General features: G+C 45.6%; 1 protein-coding gene across 1 annotated transcript in view; it reads right to left on the reverse strand.

Annotated features, from left to right (window-relative positions):
• The window catches only part of asap1b (ArfGAP with SH3 domain, ankyrin repeat and PH domain 1b), a 144,336-nt gene that overhangs the window by 82,774 nt on the left and 41,593 nt on the right, over positions 1 to 19,969 (reverse strand). Inside the window, exon 2 of the mRNA XM_083655321.1 lies at positions 39 to 111. Coding sequence (XP_083511447.1) covers positions 39 to 111 — 73 coding nt within the window. The remainder of the gene's footprint in view (positions 1 to 38; positions 112 to 19,969) is intronic.

Consider the following 19,969-nt stretch of genomic DNA (forward strand, 5'->3'; position numbering starts at 1 on the left):
TCCATCTGCTTGGCACATTGGGTATCAGGCTCTCTCACCTTGTCCTGAACTGTAGATAGCCTTGACTGATTTCTTCACCTTCTGCAAGGAGGTTCGGTCCTGGTCCAGCGCCTGGGAAAAGAGGAGGAGAGGCCGTTGTAAAACATTTACAGTGGTTTCATACTGTAAGGTGAACTTTCATATCAAAGGACAAGACAAATATTTGAGAGGAATGTTACACCCTGGGTTATAATAGTACAGCAAACTTGAACTTGTCATAACACACTTTAGTACTTCAAAGCATTTATAATAAATCTAAGTGTGCACAATACAGTGCTTGACCTGAATGTGGCATGAATAATTATTTCAACACTACTGGAGCGAAGCCATTGCATTCTCTATTACATTAGCAATATGTAGGATTGGGTCATGTTAGATTAGTTGCCATGTGGTCTTCACGGATCCAAAATGTCGAACCCTAATGGATCCGGTAAATTGTTGCCAGACCCGATTGGACCCAACAATTAAAGAAATATACCCGACCCGTTTATGACCGAGACATTACAGACCCAACCCGGTGTATGTCCGAGAGGAGATAGAGGCGAGTCTTATGGACCCAACAAAACTCACGAATTAAAATTGCTGCCCCAACTGATTGGTTGCTGTCTGTTGTCAATCACTCTCTCTTTTACCAATCGCAGTAGCAAAGCAGGACAACTTTGACAATTCTGCGCCAAAGAACTTCAATTGATAAAAAGTGAAGGCTAATAGGTTGTTCCACTGCAAGATCAAGGCGGGATCGCTGTTGTCAAAGCAGCAGAAGAGCTTTGTCTCTTGCGTTCAATACTCTTTGTCTGCTACATCCGGTAACTACACGGGCAACCACTACACAAACGTTAACTTTAGATGGAAGCAGCTCAACAACCGGCTAACGGTTGTCGGATTCCAAAGCTGATGGGCTTACTGGAAAGAGCATGACTCAAACTGGTTAACTAGCGGAACCTTTGGTCACAGTGACGTTTTGAGCCTGGTGAAGTCATTACAGCAGCAGTAGTCAGCTTCGCTAACATAGCTAACAGCTAGCTAGCTATTTAACATGCAGCGCTCTGTAATGTGTCATTGTTAACGTTAGATTGGCCACGCCGCCTACACCAAGCAGCCAATCAGGCCTCCCGGACAGTATCTGCCCTGAATAGCAGTGGGACCCGTATGAAGAGTGCTGACAACTGTGATTCATATGGGGCTGGATATCAGGCTACCATTCTACTGTTAAAACATTTCTCAGGACATACACATAGACAGTGCTTCCATGCGTTTCTCTTAATGCTGATCACGGGTCTTCTCGGATCCACTCGAGCATTATATAATGATAAAGAGACTGAATGGGACCTGACCCGGACCCACAGTGGCTTCTTTTGAATGGACCCAAGACCCAGCCGGGTCCGGGTCAGAGTCAGACCCTCGGATATTCAAGTATACCCGAAGACCTCTATTGCCATAAGACATTTTAATGCTAGGAAAAAAACACCACCAGCTGACCAGCATCAAGAGCAACAGGGAGTAAAATAACAGCAAATGTTAATAGAAAACACTGCAGAGGCTTCCCATGTAATAATGATACATAATGCATAATAATATTGTAGACTAGAGCACAGCTATTTAGGCAAGTGCACCAAGTAGCAGCTGTGCCTCTGAATAACACCAGTGTTTCCCTTACATTCATTAAGCTGCAGAGCACCCCTTCCTCATGCTGGAAAACTGCCCTCACAGCTAGAAACATGTCAATACAAGGAAATTCCATCATCTGGCTTTATTGCTCAGACAGCTCCCCCCAAAATCAATCAATCAATCGATCAAAAACAACTACAATTGTAGTTACAATACATGTGTCCATGTCTCATCATAGAAATGACAAGCATGACTGACAAATCCCTCTTCCAATCCGTGAACTGGCAGGAGGGACGGAGGCCGACTATCATCTGCACCTGGTGCGATATGTTCTGTTTGACTAATGCCTGGGTGCTGTGTGGTTGCTTTGTGGCCTGTCCAAAACTAAATGAAAGTACATTTCATGTGGAGTCTATTTGTGAAACCCCAACTTAACCGAAATATGTGAATATTGTGAAATGTGTACATTGTTGGTGATAAAACGAAAGTCAAATAGATTACGTTGTTTGGACTAATATGTTGGACATTTTCAAGTGTTTGATTAGGTGAATGATGATTGTGTAAACCAAACTTAATAAACCCTAAAGATGTGGGGTGCATTAATTATGTAAATGTAAATTATGTAAAACCTTTTGTTCAGCAAGTTTATCAGATGAACCTGTGAATTGCTGTTTATTTTACTGGAATTTTGTTTTGTGTTTGCAGTAAAAAAAAAGAAAGAAAAGAAAGACAAAAAATCCTCCAAAGATCGTCCAAACCACCACAATTAAGAGCGAATGGTAAAGAAATCCCTTTGCTCCAATGTGCTTCTGGACACATTCTGGTGCAGAGGCTGTAGTTTGAGTTTACTGGGTAAATCATCAGAGGCTGTAGTTTGAGTTTACTGGGTAAATCATAAGAGGCTGTTTGAGTTTACTGGGTAAATCATCAGAGGCTGTAGTTTGAGTTTACTGGGTAAATCATCAGAGGCTGTAGTTTGAGTTTACTGGGTAAATCAGCTGAGGCTGTAGTTTGAGTTTACTGGGTAAATCATCAGAGGCTGTAGTTTGAGTTTACTGGGTAAATCATCAGATGCTGTTTGAGTTTACTGGGTAAATCATCAGAGGCTGTAGTTTGAGTTTACTGGGTAAATCATCAGAGGCTGTAGTTTGAGTTTACTGGGTAAATCATCAGATGCTGTTTGAGTTTACTGGGTAAATCATCAGAGGCTGTAGTTTGAGTTTACTGGGTAAATCATCAGAGGCTGTAGTTTGAGTTTACTGGGTAAATCAGTTGAGGCTGTAGTTTGAGTTTACTGGGTAAATCATCAGAGGCTGTAGTTTGAGTTTACTGGGTAAATCAGCTGAGGCTATAGTTTGAGTTTACTGGGTAAATCATCAGAGGCTGTAGTTTGAGTTTACTTTTAAATCATCAGAGGCTGTAGTTTGAGTTTACTGGGTAAATCATCAGAGGCTGTAGTTTGAGTTTACTGGGTAAATCAGCAGAGGCTGTAGTTTGAGTTTACTGGGTAAATCAGCAGAGGCTGTAGTTTGAGTTTACTGGGTAAATCATCAGAGGCTGTAGTTTGAGTTTACTGGGTAAATCATCAGAGGCTGTAGTTTGAGTTTACTGGGTACATCATCAGAGGCTGTTTGTGTTTACTGGGTAAATCAGCAGAGGCTGTAGTTTGAGTTTACTGGGTAAATCAGCAGAGGCTGTAGTTTGAGTTTACTGGGTAAATCATCAGAGGCTGTAGTTTGAGTTTACTGGGTACATCATCAGAGGCTGTTTGAGTTTACTGGGTAAATCAGCAGAGGCTGTAGTTTGAGTTTACTGGGTAAATCAGCTGAGGCTATAGTTTGAGTTTACTGGGTAAATCATCAGAGGCTGTAGTTTGAGTTTACTGGGTAAATCAGCAGAGGCTGTAGTTTGAGTTTACTGGGTAAATCAGCAGAGGCTGTAGTTTGAGTTTACTGGGTAAATCATCAGAGGCTGTAGTTTGAGTTTACTGGGTAAATCATCAGAGGCTGTAGTTTGAGTTTACTGGGTAAATCATCAGAGGCTGTAGTTTGAGTTTACTAGGTAAATCAGCTGAGGCTGTAGTTTGAAACTTACTGGCTAAATCACTTTTCATGTTGCTCCCTTTACTTTTTCTTGTTTTTTAACCTTTATTTAACCACGTTGGGCTCGTTGAGATTAAAAACCTCTTTTGCAAGAGAGACCTGGCCAAGAAGCAGCACAAGGTTACAGACATACAGTTACACCATAACATATCACCACAACATTAACATTAAAAGAAAAACAGTACAACAAATGTCACACTGAAGGCAGGCAGGATTCAATCTAATACTGTTACCACTGATGGGTCATAACACTTACACACCTGCATTTACAATCCCAATAAGAGCCATTTTTAAACGGGAACACCTGCTGGGGCCAATCCTGGAATGGAACAGGAGTGAAACTGGGTCTCGAACCAAAATAAGCCCATGCCCAACAGTACCAATAAATCCCACAGTAAACACTGAATGCCTGCTGCACAGCCAGTACTGTTATATATTGTACTGGCATGAATACAAAACCACATTCACTTTGACCTGCCATCACTTATCTGTCCAAATTCAGGCTTTAATCTAGTGATAAGACCCTGGAGTATTCAAACACCTTCCATAATTCACTTTCCAGCACTTATTTACAGGCCACATTTCCATGATTACAATCGCTAATGATGGTGTGATCAAATCAAATGCAGATGTTATGTTATTGGGAGAACGGGCCTGTTTACTTTAGTGCTACAGGACCTCCTGATCTGCTGCCGCATTGAGAGTGCTGTTACAATGCTGATGTCATGCATTTATCTCTGCTGATGAGGGCAAAGCAACTCAGAGACATTTCTCAGCACAAAGCTCAACACCCATATGGAGATAATCTGACTGTGGTACCACACACACTGTGACAACCAAACCTCTGACTGTGGTACTGCACACACTGTGACAACCAAACACATGGAGATAATCTGACTGTGGTACCACACACACTGTCACAACCAAACCTCTGACTGTGATACTGCACACACTGTCACAACCAAACCTCTGACTGTGGTACCGCACACACTGTGACAACCAAACCTCTGACTGTGATACTGCACACACTGTCACAACCAAACCTCTGACTGTGATACTGCACACACTGTGACAACCAAACCTCTGACTGTGATACCGCACACACTGTGACAACCAAACCTCTGACTGTGGTACCGCACACACTGTGACAACCAAACCTCTGACTGTGATACTGCACACACTGTGACAATCAAACCTCTGACTGTGATACTGCACACACTGTCACAACCAAACCTCTGACTGTGGTACCGCACACACTGTGACAACCAAACCTCTGACTGTGATACTGCACACACTGTCACAACCAAACCTCTGACTGTGATACTGCACACACTGTCACAACCAAACCTCTGACTGTGGTACCGCACACACTGTGACAACCAAACCTCTGACTGTGATACTGCACACACTGTCACAACCAAACCTCTGACTGTGATACTGCACACACTGTCACTCACAACCAAACCTCTGACTGTGGTACCGCACACACTGTCACAACCAAACCTCTGACTGTGATACCGCACACACTGTCACAACCAAACCTCTGACTGTGGTACCGCACACACTGTCACAACCAAACCTCTGACTGTGGTACCGCACACACTGTCACAACCAAACCTCTGACTGTGGTACCGCACACACTGTCACAACCAAACCTCTGACTGTGGTACCGCACACACTGTCACAACCAAACCTCTGACTGTGGTACCGCACACACTGTCACAACCAAACCTCTGACTGTGGTACCGCACACACTGTCACAACCAAACCTCTGACTGTGGTACCGCACACACTGTCACAACCAAACCTCTGACTGTGGTACCGCACACACTGTCACAACCAAACCTCTGACTGTGGTACCGCACACACTGTGACAACCAAACCTCTGACTGTGATACTGCACACACTGTCACAACCAAACCTCAGTCTTGACTGTGGTACCGCACACATTGTCACAACCAAACCTCTGACTGTGATACTGCACACACTGTGACAACCAAACCTCTGACTGTGATACTGCACACACTGTCACAACCAAACCTCTGACTGTGATACCGCACACACTGTGACAACCAAACCTCTGACTGTGATACCGCACACACTGTGACAACCAAACCTCTGACTGTGATACTGCACACACTGTGACAACCAAACCTCTGACTGTGATACTGCACACACTGTCACAACCAAACCTCTGACTGTGATACTGCACACACTGTCACAACCAAACCTCTGACTGTGGTACCGCACACACTGTCACAACCAAACCTCTGACTGTGGTACCGCACACACTGTCACAACCAAACCTCTGACTGTGATACTGCACACACTGTGACAACCAAACCTCTGACTGTGATACTGCACACACTGTCACAACCAAACCTCTGACTGTGGCACTGCACACACTGACTGTGACAACCAAACACATGGAGATAATCTGACTGTGGCACTGCACACATTGTGACAACCAAACAGCATTCTCCTCATGTCATTCACCAAGGGAAAAGCTTAGAGCACGGTGTGAGGATTGTTCTGCTCAATGAGAGTCGCTACACACAGACACAAGCAAACATTTATACACACAAAAACTACATCTGCAATGATTAGTCGATCAACAGAAAATTAATCACCAACCATTTTTATAATCATTTAATTAACAAATCTTAAAGAAAAATAAATACATTTCTCACGCTCCAGCTTCTTAAATGTGAATAGTTTCTGGTTTATTTAGTCTTCTATGACAGTAAACTGATTATCTTTGGGTTGTGGACTTGGTCAGGACAAAAGAAGAAAGATGTAATATTGGGCTTTAGGCAAAAAGTAATTACATTTGTTCACCCTTTTGTGACATTTTATAGACCAAAAGACTAATCGATTAGTGGAGAAAATAATCATCAGATTAATCGATAATGACAATAATCTTTAGTTGGGGCCCTAACCAAAACACACACACTATGTTACCAATATCAGATGTTAAAGGAGAGCCTATATAAGCTAGTATGGGTCAGTTTCAAAATGATTCACTCGGCAGAGTCGGCACGCAAAAAGGTGGATGTAAATACAAGATGGGGCTGCTAATGCTAATGCAGGAACATTTCAGATTCCATCCATTTTAGCCACAGGGAATGGAACCATAAGCCTGCCATGTTCACTTATAATAGATCCTAAAAAACACATGACATCAAGGTCTGCTGGTGAAGAGCGGAGACACGCACAAAACACTGGGATAATTACATTTCACCACATAATTAAGCTGTGCTAGACCTCCCCTGGACAGGTTTACAGTAGGCCTCCCCTGATCAGGAAAGCTTTACACTAGGCCTCCCCTGAACAGGACAGGTTTACATTATGCCTCCCCTGGACAGGTTTACTCTAGGCCTCCCTGGACAGGTTTACTCTAGGCCTCCCCTGGACAGGTTTACACTAGGCCTCCCCTGGACAGCTTTACAGCCAAAACACACAGGACGCGTAAGCGCACCGCCGTGGTGCGCAGCCAGTTTTCATTCAGCGCCCATGTTAACTGATCTGACTGCCTGCACTGCCCGCGGAGCGCTTCTGTTCGGCGTCTGTTCTATTTTTTCCGCAAGCCACGAGCGAAAGAGACAGCGGGAGAGCAGGGGGAAAGAGAGAGAGGTGGGAGTGACGTTGCTATCCGAAGTGTTGTTTCAGGTGGTCATCCGACACAACAGAGCTAGAGAGGGACAGAGAGAGAGAGAGAGAGAGAGACTATAGACCTACCTACACAACAACGTTGTTAACAAACACTCTTTGTCCTACTGTGGTCAGTCATTCAGTGTTTGCTTACCCAAATCCCAAGACATGGACATGCCATGAACAGTTGTCATGAACACATTATGTTATACATGAGGTTATGAACTCATGATCAAAATGAGGTAGATATGTGAAAACGAAAGATAAAGACGAGCGAGTCGCTGATGCCCGGCGCGGAAAAATGCGCTTCTTGTGTGGACAGCCAGGCACCTACTCATGAGGGAAATGTGCATCGCTTCCGCCCACTGTGTGTCCACAGTGTTACACTAGGCCTCCCCTGGACAGGTTTACACTAGGCCTCCCCTGGACAGGTTTACTCTAGGTCTCCCCTGGACAGGTTTACATGGCTCTGCCCCAATTGTGGCAGCAGCAGTGTGCCTCGGCTGGGCCTTTCTGCCGGGGCCAAGCCGTTTGATCCCTCTCACATGGGAACTGGGTCCACTGCCCAATGCCTCTGCGCACCGCCTCACTTAGCCCTCTGCGTGCTTCGCAAAATGGTGTCCCAAAAGTGTGGATTTTTCAATACAGAGCCTAGCATGCGTCCAGTATATAGCCTCATTATTTACCTGGCACTGGTACTTACCCAATAATATACTTTACTTTATAATTTATCGTATATTTACCAGGTAAATACTTATTTACCTGGTACTTACGGTATTTAGTTTTACCACTATTTATCAGTGGTAATTACCCAATAATATATTATAATTACCATTATCTGCGCACCGCCTCACTTAGCCCTCTGCGTGCTTCGCAAAATGGTGTCCCAAAAGTGTGGATTTTTCAATACAGAGCCTAGCATGCGTCCAGTATATAGCCTCATTATTTACCTGGCACTGGTACTTACCCAATAATATACTTTACTTTATAATTTATCGTATATTTACCAGGTAAATACTTATTTACCTGGTACTTACGGTATTTAGTTTTACCACTATTTATCAGTGGTAATTACCCAATAATATATTATAATTACCATTATGGGTAAATACTTAGTAATTAGGGGAGTGTAAAAGCAAGCATTACCGTAAAGTGTAATACTGTGGATTTGTTTGGTAAATGATCTGTTGGCAGTGTTTCCAAAACTGAATATTTTATTTGAAACATGTAAAATAAAAAAAGTTATCTTTTTAAGAGATTTTCTTTTTTTCTTTCTTGAATTGCCTATTTGAAATCAATGCACCAGAGAAGCCTTATTTTATGCATATTTTTCTTACCCAGCATTATGGACTTTCTCGGTCAAGAGGCATTCAGTAAAAAATGTATACACCAGTGATTTTCTCCTATGAGCTATAAGATAAATATGCATTTTCTTATGACAACCATTTGATTCCCGGCAGCAGACAGACTCCATAACATGATGTCCTGGTGGTTAGGAATAGAGACTGTGTTGTAATGCCAACCACACACCTAACCTGGATAAGAGCTGCAGCTAAAAGCCTCCAGTAGAACTCAGGTCATTCAGAGGCTGTACTCCTGTACTGTATGCTGATTAGAGGCTGTACTGCTGTATGCTGATTAGGGTGAAGAGGACAGAGTAGAGGCAGCTTGACCCTTATGGTGCTCGTGTTCACAGCAGCTGGCACCGCCACCCAAAACTCACCCATGATCCCCTCTGTCTGTGCTCTTCATTACATATTCAGCATTCATGTGAACAGGAGCATCTGGAGGTAGAGGGAGAGGGAGTAGAGGTAAAAGCACTCGCCTACCACTGCGGGGACCTGGGCTCAGTTCCCGGCAGTGGTACTTCCGGCTTGGTCAGACCTTCCTACAGACACACAATTGACTGTATCTGTGGGTGGGAAGCCGGATTGAGGGTATGTGTGCTGGTCGTTAATGCACTAGTGCCTCTTCTGGTCAGTCGGGGCGCCTGTTCAAGGGGGAGGGGAACTGGGGGGAATAGCGTGATCCTCCCATGCGCTGCTGGTGAAGCTCCTCAGATAATATATACAGTCAATAGGCCTACACCTATCCAAATTATGCATGGGGAGAATTACAGCATGCCTCACGCAAACTGTATTACAGGGACGGCAAGACGGGAATCTGGTTTGATTGATGTAACGCCCAGGCATTGCCAGGCCACACCTGTGAATAATTCTGGTGGTTAACACCGCCCAAATCCCGTTTGCACCGTGCATAAATGATTTGGCACGCCTCTAATCTGCGCTTGTGCCCGTTGTTGTGATGAGTTATGCTCCCCCGCGAGTATTGCATCCTCACCATATTTTGGGGCTGTTTTAACTTAAAAACAGGGAGGTCACGTCTACCCAAACAATTATATCATTTTTAAACAGGTATGTTTCTGTATAAATCATTACAATATGCCCCCGTGAGGTGGGGATGCATTTAGCTGCTGCCGGGCGGGGGTGCGAAACTCGGCATAACACCTGGACAAATGCGTAAGGCGGACTGCTATCTTGCCTGCCTTAAGGCACGTGCAAACAGGTGCACAAGCGCAAATAGGGGATATAACCTGTACCAAGATAGAGCCCATTGTGTTGTAGCTGTTGGCTCTCTGCTTTACAGATTGATGTGACTTGGAGAGATATTGTGTTGTAGCTGTTGGCTTTCTGGTTTACAGATTGATGTGACTTGGAGATATATTGTGTTGTAGCTGTTGGCTCTCTGCTTTACAGATTGTTGTGACTTGGAGATATATTGTGTTGTAGCTGTTGGCTCTCTGCTTTACAGATTGTTGTGACTTGGAGATATATTGTGTTGTAGCCGTTGGCTCTCTGCTTTACAGATTGTTGTGACTTGGAGATATATTGTGTTGTAGCTGTTGGCTCTCTGCTTTACAGATTGATGTGACTTGGAGAGATATTGTGTTGTAGCTGTTGGCTCTGCTTTACAGATTGATGTGACTTGGAGAGATATTGTGTTGTAGCTGTTGGCTCTCTGCTTTACAGATTGTTGTGACTTGGAGATATATTGTGTTGTAGCTGTTGGCTCTCTGCTTTACAGATTGATGTGACTTGGAGAGATATTGTGTTGTAGCTGTTGGCTCTCTGCTTTACAGATTGATGTGACTTGGAGATATATTGTGTTGTAGCTGTTGGATCTCTGCTTTACAGATTGATGTGACTTGGAGAGATATTGTGTTGTAGCTGTTGGCTCTCTGCTTTACAGATTGATGTGACTTGGAGATATATTGTGTTGTAGCCGTTGGCTCTCTTCTTTACAGATTGATGTGACTTGGAGAGATATTGTGTTGTAGCTGTTGGCTCTCTGGTTTACAGATTGATGTGACTTGGAGATATATTGTGTTGTAGCTGTTGGCTCTCTGGTTTACAGATTGATGTGACTTGGAGATATATTGTGTTGTAGCTGTTGGCTCTCTGGTTTACAGATTGATGTGACTTGGAGAGATATTGTGTTGTAGCTGTTGGCTCTCTGCTTTACAGATTGATGTGACTTGGAGATATATTGTGTTGTAGCTGTTGGCTCTCTGCTTTACAGATTGATGTGACTTGGAGATATATTGTGTTGTAGCTGTTGGCTCTCTGCTTTACAGATTGTTGTGACTTGGAGAGATATTGTGTTGTAGCTGTTGGATCTCTGCTTTACAGATTGTTGTGACTTGGAGAGATATTGTGTTGTAGCTGTTGGATCTCTGCTTTACAGATTGTTGTGACTTGGAGAGATATTGTGTTGTAGCTGTTGGCTCTCTGCTTTACAGATTGATGTGACTTGGAGATATATTGTGTTGTAGCTGTTGGCTCTCTGCTTTACAGATTGATGTGACTTGGAGATATATTGTGTTGTAGCTGTTGGCTCTCTGCTTTACAGATTGATGTGACTTGGAGATATTGTGTTGTAGCTGTGGCTCTCTGCTTTACAGATTGATGTGACTTGGAGATATATTGTGTTGTAGCTGTTGGCTCTCTGCTTTACAGATTGATGTGACTTGGAGATATATTGTGTTGTAGCTGTTGGCTCTCTGCTTTACAGATTGATGTGACTTGGAGATATATTGTGTTGTAGCTGTTGGCTCTCTGCTTTACAGATTGTTGTGACTTGGATAGATATTGTGTTGTAGCTGTTGGCTCTCTGCTTTACAGATTGTTGTGACTTGGAGAGATATTGTGTTGTAGCTGTTGGCTCTCTGCTTTACAGATTGTTGTGACTTGGAGAGATATTGTGTTGTAGCTGTTGGCTCTCTGCTTTACAGATTGTTGTGACTTGGAGAGATATTGTGTAATAGCTGTTGGCTCTCTGCTTTACAGATTGTTGTGACTTGGAGAGATAGTGTTGTAGCTGTTGGCTGTGGGCTGTTGGAGAGATATTGTGCTGTAGCTGTTGGCTCTCTGCTTTTCAGAGCCAAGGAACAAATAAATCAATGAAACAGTGATGTTTTGGCACACCGTCTCTGCAAACCCCTGGCAACTGGCAAGAATGCCTCCAAACACTGAACACTGCTCCCCGAAAGCCCTAATAACTATTCAATATAGTCGGGGCTTTGTTCTAATCTGGCGAGCTCTGACGCAGCCCAGTGGGATTAGGGCGTGTGACAATGCCTTATTAGGGCGTGTGACAATGCCTTATTAGGGCGTGTGACAATGCCTTAAACATCTGTGGTCGCTAGTCTCCCCACCCAAACAAGAAGTGATGTCACTTATATTCTGTCTAGAAGAACCAACCCATAGACTACACTACATTTCATGGGTCTGTGCTACTCCTGAGAAATCCCTACCTTGACAAGGCGTTTACGCTGTGAAACTCAACATGTCAGTGTCAGAATGCTTTCAAGAGTCTAAAGGCCTATGTCCACCGCCTGCGTTATGGCTCCGTGCAGCTGCATGAAGAGACCCACACTCATGTAATCTCTCAGACGCATGTGGAATCCGACAAAAATAGAACAGGTGCATATTTTTTCCACATATTGCCCATCCATTGACATGGGAGAGTCTGTTCCGGCAGTTTCTCCGGATCCGCACGGAGCCGTAGCACATCTGGTCCCGTTCTTCCAATGCAGCAGAGTTAGCATTTAGCTGCTAGCCCAGAGCAGGCAGACAAGATCAGGGATTCAACCCCCGCAGTGAACGTAACATCCGAACAGATGTTTATGTACCTGCTTTTGAATCCCCAATCCTGTAGTGTAGAGCCACAGCACCGTCCTTTGGTTAGTCAGCCCATTGAGATATATGGGAGGTTTTACCCCATCGTCTAGTCTCGTGTGCCAGCCGGCAGCCGTAGTAACATTTTGTGGGTGTTCCCACACACAGACCGACTGTATCTATTGGGTTTAAGTGGGGGACACGGTAGCGCAGTAACGCTGTTGCCTCACAGCTAGAAGGTCCTGGGTTCGATTCCCGCCTGGGACGCTGTGGGCGCTGAGGGTGTGTTCCTCCCATGTCTTCAGTGCCTACTGCCCAGGTGGGCTATCTCGTCGAAAGGGCCTTTCTGTGTGGAGTTTGCATGTTCTCCCCGTGCTCCCTGGGGTTCCTCCATATACAGTATAACCCCACACTAAAAACAAGCTGAAGATCATCGTCTGACCAGCGGCGGTTGGAAGAAGTTGGTCCCCGGGTACTTCACTGTAGCTGCTCACCGCTCCTGGCCTGACCATGGAGGAGGACGAGACAGGATGGGTCAAAAGCGGAGGACAAGTTTCACGGCGCCTCCAAAGCATGTGTGTGTGTTTACTGGCCGCCGTGCACGTGTGTGTGCATGCCACGGTGTTTGTGACAAATACATCTGTCCGGTTTCATCTCTAATCTAAGTCTGTCCTGCAGGGAGGAGCCAGAGAGGTCAAGGGCCGACCGAGGGAGGTGAAGGGCGGCAGCCGCTCATGATGGCTCAGCATGACCGGAGGGTGCTGCTACACAGCAATAACACCGGAGGGGGGAGGGGGGGCGGGGTCAGAGAGTGGGGAAATCTCTTCTGTAAAGCCAGTCGACAGTTGCCAGCAGTGGGAAAGAGGTGCAGGTGTGGGATGTGTAGTTATGATTTCGAATAAAACAAATATGCAATGCAATATGCAATGCAAATTTGTTATTTCACTGTTTTAAATGACCTTGAAAATGACAAAAATGCCCCTAAAAATCAGTTCAAGATCGGGCAAAAATAGCCTTTGAAAAAAAAGTGAATTTCATCTAACGCTGATGAGCACACACGCACGCACCCACACGCACACGCACACGCACACACACACACACACACACACACACACACACACACACACACACACACACACACACACACACATCCATGTGGGAACCACTGTGGGAACAATTTAGTTTCCTCATAGGCTAGACCTGTAAGAATATTTATCACTATGGTGGTAACTTTAATGATAGAGCCTGGGTATATCTGCTATCTGTGTATGGGACAAGCAAAGTTTTACCAGAATATACAGTAACGTAAAACAAGTACTCAAGTACTCTTGGCCATCCCTAACACACAGTCTTACGTATTCCACTTTTGGTTTATTTACAGACACGGCTACTTGACTAAACCTAACCCTGAACTTAAGCTAAACCTAACCTTAACCACTAAAGTGAGCTTTTTCCAACTAAGGGACACGGCTTTGTTCCCCAATTGCACCCACTGTCCCCAATCATCTTTTTATTTATTTATTTATTCTGACTTCCCCCCCATTTTCTCCCCAATCGTGCTTGGCCAATTCCTGACTGGGCCTGACTGACTGGAGGCTGTGTGAGCTCCAGGCTTCCTGCACAGGCTTTATCCTCCTGGCACAGGAAGCAGTTCCCCTGCACAGGAAGCAGTTCTCCTGTACAGGAAGCAGGCTGTCAGCACTCTGTCACGGGTCAGCCTCTAATGACACTGACTGCTCTCCGCTGACACATGCACAAACACATCCCGGCTGTCTGGGACCTGTTCTTCTCCATTTGCTCATCCACTCTGCAGCCCACGCACTCTGCAGCCCGCGCACTCTGCAGCCCGCGCACACGGCCAATACCTATATGGACGCCCGTCGACCGACCAAGCCGGAGGTAACATGGGGGCTCGAACCTGTGACCCTCGCGTCGGTAGGCAGGATATCTACCGCTGTACTACCCAGACTCCTCCTGTTTTCCTTCCTGAACTCATCCCACTGCGTGACCCAGTCTCTGGCCCTGGCGCAGGGTTGTGTGGTCGCCATGGAGACGTGATCCGACGGCCGCCTCACGTGTCGGCTCAACATTCTTCATTGTGCCGATTGTGGGAAGCTGCTCTGACTAACCCAGCAGCTCTCTGTTTGTCAGTAGCGCACACACACACAAGCACACACACACACAACACACACACACACACACACACACGCACGAGCACACACACACACACACACACAACACACACACACACACGAGCAGAGAGAACTTGAGCAGAGTAGCAGACACTGAAGTGCTGTGTGTGTGTGTGTGTGTGTGTGTGTGTGTGTTGTGTGTGTGTGTGTGTGTGTGTGTGTGTGTGTGTGTGTGTGTGTGTGTGCGTGTGACGTTCTCAGAATTGCTAATTTGATAATTATTTCCAAGAAGAAGCAAGCCGGAAAGGGCACAATTATCACAGGGTGTCCCCCAGAGCCAAGATGCAGACCTAAAACCCATCTGCAGTGGCGTTTTCAGTCCATTTTGTATGAAGGTGACTAACCAGATAATGAAAATCCCCCCACTACTCATGCGTCTCACTGCCTCCTTGAGACAAAACGTTTCCTCATTTAACCTTGTGGCTCCCCTCACAGTTAAATGACAGCAAAGCAACAATTAAAATATACCAGGACAAATGACAATGTATATGTTTATGTATCATAGAGAGCAATTAATATATTAGTCCAAGTAGACCCCACAGTCCAGAAGCAACAATCTAACTCATGTTGGAAGTCACTTTTTTTTTTCCCTGATTTTTTTATCCCGTTTTTATCCCCCATTAGTGCTAATTTTAATTTATTTATCCTGGTTGCTGCTCCACCCTCTGCCGATCTGGGGAGAGCCGAAACTGGCTCCATGCTTCCTCCGAGACATGGGCAGTTAGCCAGCCGCTTCTTTTCACCTGACAGAGGAAGCTTCACCAGTAGGACATAGCATGTGGGAGGAGCACGCTATTCCAACGAGTTCCCCTCCCTCCGAACAGGCACCCCTAACGTCCAGAGGAGGCACCACATCAGCAACCAGGATATTGCATGTTTTGGTGTGGGGTTCCTATATGAAGGAAACCCCCAGGGGGCACAGGGAGAACATGCAAACTCCACACAGAAAGGCCCTTTTGACGACCCCACCCGGGCGGTGGGCACTCGAGGGCAAGCGGACGGGCACGCATTCCTTCAGCGCTCACAGCGTCCCAGGTGGGAATCGAACCCAGGACCTTCTAGCTGTGAGGCGACAGCACTTACCACTGCACCACCATGCCCCCTCTGTTGGAAGTCACTTAAATGTTTTAATTCAGCTAATCCTAGTCTTGCTGCTTGTTCTGTCCGTCCCCGCATGGCCATGAAACCAGCAGGTCTAAAAATATGAATGAAGAGAAGTCAGTCTTGTCTTTCTGTTCTTATTATATGTGGCACGACTTTAGCAGGAAGGGTGGGGAGCCGTTTGCATTGGCAGGAAACAAGTGAACATCCCTTTCTCTGGGCCGGCACCGTGGGCGGAGAGCCCTCCAGCTCTTCAGCTGGGAGGATGTAACACTTCCAAAAGCTGCTGAGGTCAGACAGCCTATCTCTCACACACTCCGCTGACAATAATGATCGACTGCCAGTGGTTTGGGTTCAGAGGTGCATCAGCAGAACCAGATGACTGACTTATTTGAAATAGCAAACTACAAATCAAGCATTAATAGGACTGTATTCTCTTCTCGGTCTCTATGATCAAGATCTATGAACATCTATGAGCAAGATTTTCACTGGCCTCTTTATGAATGGATTCAACTCAATCAATCAATCAATCAATCAATCATGCATGGTTTAAATGTGCTACTGTATAAGCATGTTTTTCCTGCAACATAGAATATATTCAATCATGAGAGGCCAGTTGGTAGGATTTAACAAACTTTATTTAGCAACCGGCATGTATGGCAAATACTTTGGCGCATGACTTCATTGGCCAGTGGCGCTGCTCTTGAGGCAAGAGGAGGGCATCTGCATAGACTAGGGGATCCCCCCTGCCCCCCGTGGGGGATCCTAGAGGAGTCAAGACTCGTTGGTGGCGGACTGGGGAGGTGGGTGGGGCAAAACAACGCTTCAGAGGACGGCTTCAGGGGAGATGGACTGCCGTGAAGCTAGCTGCTGCTATGATCGGCCAGAGAGAGAGAGGTGACGTAGAACCCTTGCTATATACTGTATATGAGAATGAACTGACGTCATATCTGACGTCATTGCAGACGTCATACTTGGACTTTGACTGATCACGTCATACTAGAACTTGACTGACGTCAGGGGGTGATCAGGTTATGCATGTGTGGCCTTCTGCTTGAAATTTGGTCTGGAGACCTCACTTCAATCATGAGAGGCCAGTTGGTAGGATTTAACAAACTTTATTTAGCAATCGGCATACATGGCAAATACTTTGGCGCATGACTCCATTGGCCAGTGGCGCTGCTCTTGAGGCAAGAGGAGGGCATCTGCATAGGCTAGGAGATCCCCCAAAAGGAAGATCCGATTACCGGAGGTTAATTGAGATCGGACCGTCACTTGCCTTACTTTGACTAGGCGTCTTCCAGCAACGACTCGCTGGTGGAGCTTCCCGGTTTGGCCTTGCTTTTGACCTGCGGGCACCGGTAGTTTGACTGTACTTTTCTGGCCTTCAACCTTTAGCGACTTACAGCTATTTGCGGCTGGCGCTTCCCAACTCGGTCTGGCCTTCGATCTTGGTACATTAACGATTTAACTTGGCTCTTCCCAGCTTGGCCTACTTGGCCTCGCCTTGGCACCTCACCTTTGACCAGGCGCCGCCTGACTTGGCCTTCTTGGCCCCCAACTTGGCGCGCGCCGCTCAACTTGGCTTATATATATATTTAGAACACGGCTCTCTTGAATACTCGATTCTGATTGGTCAATCAACAAGATTCACCGGTCATTATTTCTCGACAACCGACCGCTGCTCTGCCACACCTGGATTAATCAGTTGATAAGAGCCTTTTGTCAGCAAACACTACTAATTAGGCCAACCAGTTGCAGCTGTGGTGTCTTGTGTGCCAATTACGAATGAAACCGCTTTGTTGTTGAAAACGCTATTAAAAAATCTATTTGAATAATTATTTTTGTCAGATTATTGAATGATTTAGTTGTAGGCCGTGTTCTAAGCGGGATAATGTATAGTGAGCCGGTGATTACTGGAAATAATGACCTTCAGGTGAATGATTAAGCCCTCCGCTGCGCGTCGGGCTCAATCATTCACCTGTCGGTCATTATTTCGCCAGTAATCACCGGCTCACAATACATTATCCCTTACATATATATATAGGCCTACATAACATATTTTTAGCAAACGAAATCTTAATTTTAAATCATTTTTGTTGGCGTTTATTTCAAAAATAATTATGCTATCTAACTATTCACTGCTGTGGTCTGCATTGCGAGTTCAAAGGGAGCCGCAGCTGCCACACACGCTCCTTAATTAATTAATTTGGGTTTGAATTTACAGGCTCATTAATAAGAGCTATAATAGCCAACATTTAAACAGCAATAAAACACAAAAAACAAACGCTATGATGCAATCATCCCACAAATGTAAGCTATTAAATTAAATTAGCTGATGTGTGTTCGGTGCATTGACTGTGTTCTATATGTACCAATGCTTTCAAATTGATAGACTCTTTGGTGAAGCTGTTTTTCCTACCTGCCTTCTTCCAGATGGTGCAGAATTTCTTTTATTTTCTGCCCACCTTTTCATGTCTTAACCATGTGAACTTCTCCTGCCATGGTTTGAATGTTTTGTCTTTTTCGCTTTTGGCGGCAGCACAGGCAGGTTTCTGTTTCTTCTTGAGAAGGAATAGTAGGTGCTTGACACTTTGCTGCCGTCTTGCTGGCCTCGGCTGAAGTACTTGTAGTTGCACCATCATTAGATTTAAAAAAGGACTGGCCTAGGGATCTCTGCTTTGCCATTTCGGTTTCCTCCTGCGTCAAGTCAAAGCGGGTTCAGGTTTGGCGGGATCGATGGTGCAGTTTGTGGCTTTTGAACGGCGTGCTACAGTTAAAGAAATGTTTTCACCAAACACTCAACATAACAGCAAGGGTGGAGAAAAATACGTAAGTCTATTTAAGTTGTAGCTTAATGGCAACATCACTTAGAATATAGAGGTAACACAATGTTAGGCTATTTTATATAAGGAATTTATTTATTTATTTAGTTGGCATATTTTCAACAGGCCACTTGAGCCGGTGACATTTTAATTTGCTGGCCCACAGCAACAAATAGTGGCGAAAATCCAGCAACTGGCAGCTAACAGGATCCCTGGACCCGCCCCTAGTAAGTTGAAGCCCGAGCCCGACCCGACCAATTAGCATAAATTGTCAGCCCCGAACCTGGCCCAAGCCCGTCGGGCTCGGGCTGAAACTGAACTTTAAGTGTGCATGCATGCATGGATGTGTAAGCATGGAAGAGAGTGAGAAAGAAAAAAGAGAGAGTATCAATCTGGCCTACTGTAAATGCATCAAAAATCTTTTCTTTTTTTGCTCAGTCCGAGCCCGACCCGGACCGACCCATTATCATAAATCCGGGCTCGGGCTGAAACTGAGAACTCTGTATACGTCTCACCTCTCTCCCTACCAGCACTTTCTGTTGCACTGCTGCTCTAATTAGCTAGCTTACCCTCTCTCTCTCTCTTTATTATTAGTGTCAAAGCTGTGCCAGAGACCTGTCGATGCTGTTGCAGCTTCTCGGCCACAGATCGAGGTCGATAAAAGATATAGATTACTTAACGCCTCTTTAAACGTCCTGCTCTATCCGCCTATCAGTGTGGGGGCTGGCAAGGGAGGCAGAGAAGCACATCTGCAGAGTGAGAGAGCCATTCAGCTGGCTTGGCTGTGCTGTGTGCCACAGACAGAGCCAGTCTCCTGTGCTGAGTGTGTCACAGACAGAGCCAGCCTCCTGTGCTGAGTGTGTCACAGACAGAGGCAGTCTCCTGTGCTGTGTGTCACAGACAGACCCAGCCTCCTGTGCTGCGTGTCACAGACAGAGCCAGTCTCCTGTGCTGTGTGTCACAGACAGAGGCAGCCTCCTGTGCTGTGTGTCACAGACAGAGCCAGTCTCCTGTGCTGCGTGTCACAGACAGAGCCAGCCTCCTGTGCTGAGTGTGCCACAGACAGAGGCAGTCTCCTGTGCTGTGTGTCACAGACAGACCCAGCCTCCTGTGCTGCGTGTCACAGACAGAGCCAGTCTCCTGTGCTGTGTGTCACAGACAGAGGCAGCCTCCTGTGCTGTGTGTCACAGACAGAGCCAGTCTCCTGTGCTGTGTGTCACAGACAGAGCCAGCCTCCTGTGCTGCGTGTCACAGACAGAGCCAGTCTCCTGTGC

Source organism: Poromitra crassiceps, assembly GCF_964638095.1.
Source record: "Poromitra crassiceps genome assembly, chromosome: 2".
Taxonomy (NCBI): Eukaryota; Metazoa; Chordata; class Actinopteri; order Beryciformes; family Melamphaidae; genus Poromitra; species Poromitra crassiceps.